Source organism: Corvus hawaiiensis, chromosome 14 (assembly GCF_020740725.1).
Source record: "Corvus hawaiiensis isolate bCorHaw1 chromosome 14, bCorHaw1.pri.cur, whole genome shotgun sequence".
Classification (NCBI taxonomy): Eukaryota; Metazoa; Chordata; class Aves; order Passeriformes; family Corvidae; genus Corvus; species Corvus hawaiiensis.
Genome location: NC_063226.1, coordinates 11,211,966 through 11,224,819, shown reverse-complemented (window position 1 = coordinate 11,224,819; position 12,854 = coordinate 11,211,966). Strand labels below are relative to the sequence as shown.

General features: G+C 41.3%; 1 protein-coding gene across 8 annotated transcripts in view; it reads left to right on the top strand.

The window, feature by feature from the left end:
- Window positions 1-4,450, top strand: part of IL1RAPL2 (interleukin 1 receptor accessory protein like 2) — a 393,260-nt gene extending 388,810 nt beyond the window's left edge. For all 8 annotated transcript variants that reach the window (XM_048318818.1, XM_048318816.1, XM_048318811.1 and 5 more), the window contains one exon: window positions 1,065-4,450. In XM_048318818.1, coding sequence (XP_048174775.1) covers window positions 1,065-1,762 — 698 coding nt within the window. In that variant the 3' untranslated portion in view covers window positions 1,763-4,450. The remainder of the gene's footprint in view (window positions 1-1,064) is intronic.
- The last annotated feature ends 8,404 nt before the right edge of the window (window positions 4,451-12,854 follow it).

Genomic DNA, 12,854 nt, shown 5'->3' with positions numbered 1-12,854 from the left:
TCTGCCCTTAGTGATTTTGTTCAAGGGATTTAATTTTTCTGGTCTTGACCCAAAACCCATTGAAGTTTGTTGAAGTCTGTTCATTTGAATGGGTTTTGGATCAGGTCTGTAAGTAGATCTCTTTCCCATCCTGTTCCATGTCAGCCCCATGTATTTGGCTTCTCTTCCCTACCATCCCTGGGATAAGTGAAACTCAGGGATCCAAGTCCAATTTCACGAATATTTTGAAGTTCCATAAACTGGCATCGTGGACCTTCTGATGGGCTGGCATTTCTGCTTACACTGATTGCTTGCAACTACTTGGCATGCATGAATAAAAGAATTCTACTACTTTCTTTGTCACTGATGTCTGAACAAATAAATACTTCCAATATGTTTAAATTTTCCATTTGTTCCTGTCACTTGTGAAGTTTCTGTTAATACCTTGGGGTACATAGAAGCACAGGTTTGTGATATTAAAACAGACCACTGGGCCACAGAGAATGTTCTTATGCTTTTGTGGTCAATACCTGAAGAAGAAAAAACTACCGTGATGCTTCTATGCAATAGCACAAGTTCTGCATGTGATGAGGGTTCATTTCTTTTTGAGCTTTTGCAAGTTATGGTTCATACACCCTGCAGCACCCTCATGTCTTTGCATCTGGAACATGGGAACTGCTTCCCAGAGCGTGCTTCCCTCAGCATGGTGTTAATCATAACCAATGTTAATGTTAGAATTTACACAAACATTACATTGATCTTGACCTGTATTTTTTTCACTAAGTGAACTGTGTGTTTCTATTCACTAATGCACCTACACAGCAAGGGTGTTAAGCCATTCTGCTGCAATGAACAGGGAAAAATAGCAAAGCATGGAGGATGTTATTAAGGAGTTTTCTATGTGTACTCCATAAATAGAAATATTTTCTGATACACAATCCTATTTTTGTTGGAGTATATTGAAATGCCCATTGTTTTAAATGGTGTGGATCAGTAAACTGTAGGATTTTGTTATACTTGATTGCAAGCCTGATGTTTTAATACAATAGACTTCTTTACTCTTTCTCTCTTTCTATAATTTGTAGCCTACATTGAAGATCTCACAAGATGTGTTGAGCAAAGCAGAAGACTCATTATCGTGTTAACTCCAGACTATGTTCTCAGGAGAGGATGGAGTATTTTTGAGATGGAAAACAGACTCCATAACATGCTAGTCAGTGGAGAAATCAAAGTTATTTTGATTGAGTGTACTGAATTAAAAGGGAAGGTGAATTATCATGAAGTGGAATCATTAAAGCACACCATCAAACTTCTCTCAGTGGTCAAGTGGAAAGGACCAAAAAGCAGCAAGCTGAATTCTAAGTTTTGGAAGCGCCTAGTCTTTGAAATGCCAGGGAAGAAAAAGGAGGTGGTGTCTCGGCATCAGGTCCTGGATTCTGCAGAGCAGGGCCTCTTTGGAGACCTCCAGACTGTGCCCTCTCTTGCCGTCACAAGCACTTCTGCCACGCTGGTGGAGTCGCGGGCGGATTTAACCGATTACCAGCAGGCAGACTCTGTGCACATGAGACACTACTGCAGAGGGTACGAGTACGACGTGTCCGCAGCCACGCTGCCCATCGCCTCCATCACCAACCACCACACGTACTGTAACATCCCCCTGTCGCTCCTCAACGGACAGCTACCTCTGAACAACGCCGCCAAGGACCCCCAGGAGTTCCACAGGAACAACCCCTTGCTACCTTTATCAGCCAAGGAGCTCAGCTTCACCAGTGATATCTGGTAGTGAACATCAGGGCTCTTTAGAGATGCTTTATGGCCGTCATGAAGACAAGTCTGTAAAGAACTTTGCCCTAAACCCCATGGGGTGAGAAAACCTATTCGAAGCAGCAGCACACTTGTTTGCTTTTCTACTTGAACTCTTTTGTTTACATTTACAAATTATTGACGAAGGGGGGCATTCTTTTGTAACTCAGTAATGTCCTTCCTGTCTTTTAATGTACAGTTTTATTGCTTCTTTAAAAAGGACAGGGGAGAGAAAAAACTCATCCTGTCACTTTACAGTCGGTTTACAGTCTGGGGTGGATAAAAGGTCACTGTATACAATCTCCAACATCCATATATATTTAAGTAACAGTATTTGAAATACACAGAAGTTGTTGGGTTTTTCATATGGACTTCAGTACAGTTTGAAATTCTAATCATGCCACAAAAATTATTATCTCCTGCACAGACCACAAGGGGTGAATCATCCTGAAAAGGAAGGAGGAGGAAACCTTCCTGGTAACATTGTCTTGCAAATACTTCTTAGAAGATGCCCAGCTGAAACAATGCAGATGAAGCTTTATCAATGAAGTGCATAGTAGCAGTTACTACAAAATAAATCACCTGCTCCCATCAGCATCTCTTCATTTTATTATTGAGGGATGTTGTATTCCTAGTCAATGGTTAGCAATGTGGTTTTATTAAACAACTTACTAGAATACTGGAAGATGTTTAGGAGGATGTAAAAAATTTTTTTTCTGTCAACTATAGATTATTTCACAATTTTTTGCAGATTTTTAATGACTTTTTCCAAGTGGTTTAAATATAAATTTAGCTGTCTAATGGCCAGTTCATTAATATGAAATTTCTTAAGATCTAAGATTTGTAGTGAAGTAATTTTATGTAGTATTTTTTTTCCAAAACCAGTAGTTACAATTTGAAATTAACCTTTTTTTGTGAGAACATCAGCAATAGAAAAGAAGTACTACAGCAATATTCAGAGATTAAGTGCTAAATTATTCAGGTTTACTAGTAAGTCTGACTTCTGTTGCAGTGATAATCACCTGAAACAGTTTTCTCTCTTGTTTGTCTACCTGCCAATTTATGTATCTTTTAAATATGGCAGAAGCAGGTATATTTCTGCTGTCTGTGCAACTAGTGAAAAGTGATATTTTTAAGCAACTGGTAAGGTTGTTCATTTCACACTTGTGTGAGTGATCCCATCAGTCAAATAGGATACTGTCATTTAGCTCTCTTGAATGGCATTCCTGCTGCTAGTGGATGAGAATTGTTACACAAGTGCTCAGCATCAGGCATTGCTGCTCAGCAAGTACCAGTGTGTTTCATGGAGATTTCCATACTCAGCTGGTTAAGGATTGCAGGGTCAGGCAATGGAGACAACTGTATTAAAGGAAAAAAGCTCCAAATAATGAAGGCAAAATCCAGTTTTGCAGTTTTTGGCATGGCTCTAATTAAAACACAGCAGACATGAGAGTTTTGTCTCAATAAGATCTGCTGGAGCAAGTTCCCAAAAATATTTTTATGGCAGGCAACCCTGCCTGTGCTTCAGTATGTCTTTACCATTGTTTGCTTTGATTGCATGAATAAAAGTTAGCACTCTGCACTCAGCTGCCTGTGGTTTCATCAGCAAACAAGCTCAGTAAATCCTTGACATTTTGCAGTGGTTCCTGAATTGTACCTAAATTGTAAATTGTCAAATGGAAACAAGCACTGACCTAAGACTGAAAAAGTATCCAGAATTGGCTCAAAGGCCATGAAAATTATCTCAAATGTGCAATAATTCATAGAGGTCAGTATTTTTCCATTGCTTCTTTCCCAGTTCTTTATTCTATGCCCTCCTTCACCAGTTATTGTCAGTAAGATTTTTCATTAGGTTCTAAATAATACATGTTTCTCTCATTTTTTTCTAATGTTATTATGCATTTGACACTAACACTGAAAATGGAAATCTAGGAAAGATATTAATTTATTACACAGTATAGAACTATAACTTGCTCTTTTGTGAAGTTAAGTTCCAAACATATAGGTGTTTAATAGATGTATTTTTCTACTGAGAAAGAAAGTGATTTTACCTCCATTATAAATACATGTATTTCAACCTCCTTCCAAAAATTTACAAAGTTTGCACTGTTTTATAAGTGTTACAGACTGTGTTTACACCGGCTATGTTCTTTAATGCAAAGTGTAATTTAAAAAGAAAAAAAAACAGAAAAACAATCCTAAAAGAAAACCCTGCATGAAAAGAGCTGCATATGTTTAAATGAAAAGCTGTACTTTTCATTATTTTCCTTCCCACATTACTCTAGAATCTGATAATTCACATAGAATGTTCAGTGAGATTTTAAACCTGCTAGTTCTGTATTAAGCATGCAAACAAAAAAAAAAAAAAGAAAGAAAAGAAAAGAAAAAAACATGCAGGTTGGTCTGCTTCTCTTATTTACAAGGATTTAATATGGGTAACAAATTCATTTACCTGATGATAATATGTCTCAGAGCAGTAGTATTCTAAAGCAAAATGCAATCATGTTTGTATTGAGAAAACATGAAAAGAACAGGTTTTCTGTCATTTTGCAAAAGCACACTGAGTGTCTGTGTATCGATACCTTTTAGTTATAGATGCCAAGTTACAATCTGCTTTCAGATTTCGAAGTGTATATTGAGTACTGCAACAATATATACATGAATCAGACCTGCCTGTACCCCTCTGCTTTTAGTGTGGGGCTGGGGACCTGAGCCTGGGGGGCCTCTTGTTGACTCAGTTTTGTGTGATACCAGTACAGAATCATAGAATTGTTTAGATTGGGAAAGATCTCTAAAATTATTGGCTCCAACCGTTAACCCAGCACTGCCAAGCTCGCCACTAACCCATGTCCCCAAGTGCCACAGCCACATGTTTTTTATATACCTCCAGGGATGGCAACTCCACCACTTGCCTGGGCAGCCTGTGCCAGTTCTTGACAACCCTTTCAGTGAATAAATTTTTCCTAATCCAATCTAAGCCTCCTATGGCACAACTTGAGGCCATTTCTTTGTGTCCTGTTCCTTGTTACTTGGGAGAAGAGACTAAGCCACACCTGGCTACACTCTCCTTTCATGGAGTTGTAGAGAGTGAGAAGGTCACCCCTGAACTTCCTTTTCTCCAGGCTGAGCCCCCCCAGCTCCCTCAGCTGCTCCTCATCAGACTTGTGCTCCAGACCTTTCCACAGCTCTGCTGTCCTTCTCTGGACATGCTTGAGCCCCTTCTATGACATGCAAGAGGCCAAGTGTTTCCACAGGTAACACTTAAGGGTCTGGAAAATCCCTGTCAAACAGTGAAATGCATCCATCCATGGGACTTGGGTGGCACAGGAGCCATGAGCTTGTCCCACTGTGGGGATCACTTCCATAGCAGCCCTCTAGTGGAGTCCCTTGTGGCAGCAGTGACAGCTGGGTCAGGGCCTTGGTGGCAAAAATGTCCCAGCTTATTCATGTGAAATTCATTAGCTGAAATAGAAGGGCATATAGGCATTTTGTGTTCCCGTCTCACCAAAGCCATGGTGGCTTTATCAGCTGGATTTATCAGGGGAGAGGCCAGGACACCACCCTGACTATGCAACCCCACCACCCCCAGCTTGTCAGGCTGTGCCTTGCCCAGTGACAAAAATCACCAGCAGCAAACATCTTTATTGCAACCATGGGGACTTCTGGTTTGGGGCACATTCATCTTAAATATGGTTTATGGTAATGTTTGGAAGCTACTGCTTGTGTACTTACTTTTGTGTGTGATGTACTTCAGAGGCAATAGTGGTTCAAAGATTGTCTATAAAATGAGCCAGAGGTTGGAAGCCTATCCAGTGTTACAGACTTGATACTCCTAAAGAAAGTTCAGCAAGAAAACAGGGTAATTTTAAATTAAGTAACACAGTGAATATTGACAGTTCTTGGGGGCTGTGTTCTGGGCTGGTATTTTAATAATATTCCTTTTTCTAGACAGTAGATGAGAAGCCTCTATAAAGATATTGCCATACTCTGCCACCAGGTCTGCTCCAAAACCCATTCAAGCGAACAGAAAGAGTTCCATCAAGTTCAGCAGACTTTGGATAAGGCCATAATACCTTATGCTTACTGGGTACAGAGGAATACAAGAGACAAAAGAGAGAGATAGAAGGCAAGAGACTAAGAAGCATTTGCTTATTTATTCTGTCTAAAATCAAGCTTATTTTTGTCCCTCTTTGGTATGCATATGCTCCAGGATCATCCATCTTTGGGAAAGGAATTTTGTTTGTTCTTCGTTATAAACAAGATAAGAACTTGGGAATAAATAACAGATACTTTTACAGGAAAAAAAATCTTTATTTTTAAGGGCTTCTGCTCTCAGTAGTTCCTTTGATTCAACAGGCTATCTCTGTTCATTGAAATGCATAAGCACATACTTAAATTCCTCTGAATTCAGTGAGAAATACTTTGCTGAGCAGGGGTCTGGAAGGGCAGTTCAGTGGCAGAAATCACAGCATTCAGCAGCCTTTAGAACTCAGCCTTTATGGAGAGCTCCAAGCAGCTTTCCCAATGTCTGTCTAAACAGAGGTGAGAGGAGCTGTCATAGGATGGTCATAGGATGACCTTCAATTGAAGCCTTCAATGCCCGTTAGCCTGGCAGTGACACCACCCTGGGAACTCCACCATGGATGGGAGAACAGTGGGGTTTTGCATTGTGTCCCAGTTGGGCAACTGAGAGCTCATCCCATGGGATGGCTTGGTTAGAAATTCTGTCTGCAGGAGACCACAGCTATGCAGCGTTTTATGCATCCTCTCTTGGGCACCCTTGGAGGTTCCTGCTGGGGCTGCAGAGTTTCTGGGACTCTAAGAAAAAAGTGGAGAATATGAAGAAGGGAGAGGAAGAAGAGAGCAGTCAGAGCCCAAGGGTTTTTCCAGGCAGAAACACTGAGTAACTGAAGGGGAATGACAGCTCTTGTATGAATGCATCATATTTGTCCACTCTTCAATGGATGCTGTGTGAAGTTCCCCAGAAAGATGTCATTTCTTGCCAGCCCACTTGCTTCAGATCCCTTGTCTTGATAATTTTAAAATGAAATTTTCAGGTTTTGGTTGGATGGGAATTTCTTGGTTTCATCCACAGGAAAAAGAAAAAGAAAAAATCTGCTTCTTTATGTGTGGGAAAATTCCCCACAAAGTAAAACCTCACGCTTTCTGCAGTTCCACAGGTTTTCAACTTGCATGCAATGCCCAAAGTGTTTCTTTGCCCAGGCCCAAAGGAAAACGGGTACGTGAACAGTACAATAATATTGATTTAATATAATCGATATTGTTCTATTTGTTTATAAAATAATGAAAAATAGAGAAATGTACCTTCTGCTATAGTGTTGGAAATATTTAAGGTTTTGAAATTTCATAAATAACATTGATTGAAACAGTTCCAATTTAGCAGTAGTTAGCCCAGCAAATGTTAAAAATATGGCATTTTTGAATATTTTGTTATAGGAAGCAAGCAGAATTTGAAAATTGAAAGTAATGGCATTATACATTCTTGCAAACACAAATAACAGTGTTCTGAAACATATTTTGCTTCCCTAAAGAAAGGACCTACAGTGTTTGTGGTGCTGAGGGAAGGACAGCTTTGCAATGCTTACCCCAAGAAGCCATTTGATCATTTCAGTGCCACTGGAGAAATTCAGAGGTTAATAAGGCTGCTTCAAAGAGGTATAAAACAATGTCTAAAAAAAGGAAACATAAAATAAAAGTTACCAAGCTTTGCCAGGATATTTGTCATATAAATATAAAATATCAGCACTGCCAATAGAAGCAGAACATGACCTGTCAGCATTTTCTCTTCTTTGCAATATTATTGTACAGCTACAGACTAAGCAGTAAAGCAAATAATAATAATAAAAATACAGTTTGTCAAGCTGAGCCAGATTCTCATGGTAGGTATTCTATAAACTCCTCTAATTTGTTTTTATAGAGTGTAATTGGTTTTACAAGGTTTTAAGGGCTTTTTTGTCTTCAGGACAAACACAAAGAACAATGTATTTTATATTAGATGAGTTTTGCAATTTCTAAGACTGTAAAGTAGTTCCTTCATACACAGCAGTGGGTGGTAAATGTTTTCCTGGCTGTGAGTATCCACTGTGGATATTTGAAGTGGTTTGCTGGAGTGGGAGCACCAACAGCTACTGCTGGACCTGTCAGAGCTGGTGGCACAACAGGGCTAAATTTGAGGGCAGTGAGATATCCACCATGCTCAGCATGGCAAAGTGGGCTCAGTATTTTCCTGGAAAATAGAGAACCAGTTCAGACTGTGCTCATACTGGATAGAGGGATTTGCAAATCTCTGGTGTCCTCTTTTAATGGAGAAATACAGTCAAGCCAAGGCAGGAATGAAAATTGTCAAAGGAAGAATATGCACCTAATTTCTTTCTAAATCAAACTTATTTTGGATTCAGAGCATGCCTTGGGATTTATGATGTGGAGGAAAGAATTACTGATTCTTATGCAGAGAGCAAAAGGGGTTTTGCTTTTGCTACCCAGATGTATTTCCATGAGAAATCCAGACCCTAATGTGGCCTAGACTTAATGTAAATTAGCCTCTTATGAGGTGACTCAAGAAGAGAGGATCTAATGAGAAGTGAAGAAGCTTTCAAAGCACACTTCACTTTAATCAGCTCATGTGTGAGGCTGAAAGGTAACTTCTGTCAGCATCTTAAAGGGAGCATTTAATATTTAGTCCCCAAATACCATTAGAGACTCCATGTTCTGTATAGGCTGCACACAGAGAATTAATATCTCTTCCACAGATTATTACAACCTTTAAAACCCTTAACAACTCTTTGATTAAAGGATATCAAAGGCTTTGTGATCATGAAACAATCAATCTAACATCTAACTCCTCTGGGGAAATATTTTCATCCACCCTTTAGCAAATGAAAAATAGGGTTTAGAACCATTTTACTCAAGATCCTACCAAAAACCAAAGGCAGAGTTTGGGCTGTGCCCACAGTATCCCGCTCTGGAGCTCTGGCCAGTAGATAATATTCCCTGGACTGGACTGGTAACTCCAGGGCAAATTGCCTCATCCTGGCTCTGTGGCCACATCATCTTGAACAACAGAAAAAGTTTGTTCCAGGCTGTGTGAACAACCTCTTGGTGTGCCCCAAGGGGGTCACAGTGGGGCTGTTTTGGGGGTACAGCAGAGCTCTCCCAGAGAGAATCGTGATGCTTCTGTGTGGGATCAGCAACTCATTGCAGAGAGGGGAAAAGACAGAAGCTGATCACAGGCACTGAAGTGACTTTGGAAGGACGCAGGCTGACAGGAATTCTGTGTGCTGTAGCAAATTGTTGGCAAAAGAAGACAGCAGGGGAAAACACTGAACTGACACATAATTTGTACCTAACAACCAGCCTGAACCCATATTAGAGCTCTGGCTCTTATGCTGCCAAACTCAGGGAAAATCTGAACAAAGTTCAAGCTTCATTGCTTTCACCGATCAACATAATGAACAGAAGAAGCATCTGTGATGTAACACTGACAATCTGCAAGGAAGGCTTCAACCCAGGGCCAGAAGTTTTCAGTTACCCTCTGCACAAACTGCCCAGACCAATGCAGGTGTAGGTACAGGTTAGTGCACAGATAATTCAAAGCAGCCCCTTTATTGTGGAACAAAAATGAGCAGCCTGAGACAACAAAACAAAGGAGGATGTTAATGAACTTTCTCAACCTGTCTTGTCCTTGGCAGACTCCCCAGTTGTGAAATACAGGCACGAGTGCTCTGTGAGAAGACTGACATGGCAGAAGCAGCCCGGCTGGGTGAGTGTATCCAAGAGATGCTAGAGAGCAGAAATTTAGGGCAGAGAGGGGCAGGAGCTGAGGGGAAGGAGCCCACCACCACTGTCCAACAGACCTGCCCATGCTGGCAGCTGGTGGGGATGTGTAGGGCATGGGCTCTGTTTGGACACAATGGCAGCAGCATCTTGTGATCATTGCAGCCTACTCTAAAACCCATAAAAAGGTTTCTAAAGCTATTTATACCAAATTTCTGAGCTCCTCAGGGTCCAAAGAGAGGTAAATCCTATCCAAACAGCTCTGCCCTCAGGAAACAGGCTAATAAGGGAATAATATAGGAAACAATAACAATAGTCATTAATTTGGCAATTTGTTTTAAATCCCTTTCTTAAACCATTCACTGTATCTTAAAACCTCATCATCTTACTTGTTTTTAATGTATTGAAGTCTAGAGAGAGGGTCTGGAAATAGCATTGCACAGAGCAGGAAGTGTTTAATATGCCGTATAAAGCTGGTCACAGTCATGCAGAGTAAGTGGGACATGAGACACTAGGTCTTGGATACCACTGGCAAGGTCTGGGTACCACTTGTGATGTCTGGGTGCTGCTGCCCATGGGAGCAAGACAGGATAAACAGGCCCTGCAGGGCAGCAGTGCAGGTCTCCCACACAGCACCACAAGCACTGGGATGTGACAGAGAGCTGGGGCAGCAGAGCCCAATGGGCAGAGAACCCCAGTGGCCTGTGGCCAGCTGAGCATCATAGCTCACATCCACAGTCAGCAAAATAGAGGCAGCCCATGACAAGGGCTTCTCTTGCAAAATACAGCAATGTAACCTTTGAGCTTCTAATAATTTTTCCTTTCTGGCAGCCAAACAAATGTTACGAAAGAGTAATTCTCAGCATCCATTGTACCCTGAGGGTTAAACATGTAAGAAGAGATCCAGATAGAGAACTGGCAGCCTCTGCTTCTCCTTTACTGCGTGGAAGCTCTTCTGAGACTTGAGGGATGATGGGAGTTGTCTTTCTTCTTTTTTTTTTTTTCCTTTTTTTTTCTTTTTTTTTTTTTTTTTTTTGAGAAATAAGGTCATGGAAATTGTCAGAGGAGCATATGGAGCAATTATAGCAAAAGCACAGAAGTCTCTTAGAGAAACTTCCTGATTTTAAAAGCCTGATTCTTGTTATTTCACGGTAAGACTGTAATTCTCTCCAAGAGAGCCAGGGAAAGTGCAGTGGTTTGTGCAGGGTGGTGACAGAAGTTGAGGTGGGAGTGCAAAAGGGTACAGTGTGTGAGGGGTGGCACAGGGATGCCCGTTTGGGGCCAGCATCCAGGACAAAGGGCTTCAGGAGCTGTCACTGTCCCTTCCACAAAAGAAGATGCAACTGCATTCCAATAAACCTCTTGAGAGAGTCTGATTTCTAATACTCACTCCCCCTAAGCCAGCAAAAAGCCACAGGAATAGCACTGGAGGTAAAGCTACAATGTGAGAGTGGCTGAAGTATCACCAGGTAACCTAGCCACGGCCAGTTTAACTTGCAGCAAGTTTTTACCTTCTTTAATAGTACTTAAAAACTCTGGTGTGGAAGCAGTGTTTTCATAAAGTAGCTGAAGCAGAACAACTTCACATAATCATCAGCCTCAGTGTGTCTGCATGGCTTTGCCTGGCACCACTGGGAATGAGACTTTCCCCTGGGCTGACCTCCCCTGCCCTGGCCCACTGTGCTTTTTACCAGGTTTACCATGTGCTGGGGTAGCCCTGCTGATCCCCTCAACCACCCTGCACTGACATTGTTTCCCTGACAAAACACTGTCAAGTTTAACTAGTAATTTGCACTGAGCCACATGAGCAATTCCCTGGCTCTGGGAAGGGAAAAGTTCCTCATGGGCAACTTGAAATACAGCATTTAGGCAGTGAGGCTGACTACAACATTTAGAAATTACGTTTTATCGTACTTGGTTGACTGAGAAGCTTACCAGGTAACATCAAGAAACCAATCTTTAATGATCAGCCCCTGGCCTCAGCCTGGGTGTGTTCCTAATGGAATGAAATTAGTTCTGTGTACATGTGAGCAGTGAGACAGCAACAATAAGTTTTGTTAGCACTGAGCAGTTCTTTAACTTTGCTGTCTTCCCTACAGGCTATGGAGGAAGTGACTAACTCCTGAGCAGGCAGCCATGGACCTGGTGAGACATTTCAGGTATGTGTTGGAAGGTAAAAAATGTGCTGGTGCCTGCTAGTCAAGCACTAGTCAGCACTACATCTAAGAAAGACTTCCCCAAGGAAATCATAGACTGCTAATTTGGAGGGAGGAAACAGTACAGATTTTTTCCACTAAGATGATAAAATAAAGGTCTCCAGCTGAGATACCCATTTGGGGAGATGAATGATAATTTGCCAGAACAGGGGACAGCTGAAATTAATAATGATATCCTGCTGTAATTTATACTGCTCAAAAGCCAGAGTCAAATCAGTCACTAGGGATCCGTACCTGATTTCTCTGAATGAGAATTTGTTCCATTAATCTGGATGGCTTAAAAGGAAGACTGTAATAACTGAGCATTGGGCTTCAGTTGGTCCAATGGTCTCTTATCGAGGACAAAAGAAGACCTGTGAGTGACAGGGTCTGTGTTTTTGTAACTAGATTAGTTAATGTGATGTGGCTTGGCAGAACTTGTGATTCCCTCTAACATGGAAGTTACCAGAAGTATTTTCAATTTGCCAGCTGCAGTACAAAACCACAATCACCCCCCCTTCCCCAGCTTTACATGGGTAGGACATCAAGTACTGCACCAAATTTTAAGAAGTGAGCTTCCCACTCAAACCAACCAAATCTTCCCAGCATCAGCTGTGTTGTGAAAGACCACAAAAGTCACAGAGGCCAGAATTGTCCCTCCTAACCTTAAAGGCAACCAGGTCTCAGTTACCTTTCTCTTAGCTTGTGCCTCTGCAAAGAGGCTCAGCACATCTGACTGCAGAGTCACCCCAGAGCTGGCCCCCGTAAGCCCTCCCTGCCAACCCCAGGTTCCTATCTGAGAGCTGGAAAGGCAAAACTGCAGAAAATGCTCTCAAAAGGTTAAAAATAAAAATGCAATAGAAATGCTGGCCAAAAAGGGATCAGCCCTGGAAGCTTTCTTATTCTCAGTTTGAGCTTGGACATGTGTAAAAAATAATAGTCATGAAAGGACTCACAGGCTCTCCCAGTATAGATGAACAATAACCAATAAAAAAGGAAAAGAGAAAAAAAAAATTGATAAATTTTTATTATCCTCTGAGCAGTTGTAACATGGAAATTAGGATGGGATAACAGGCAATTTAA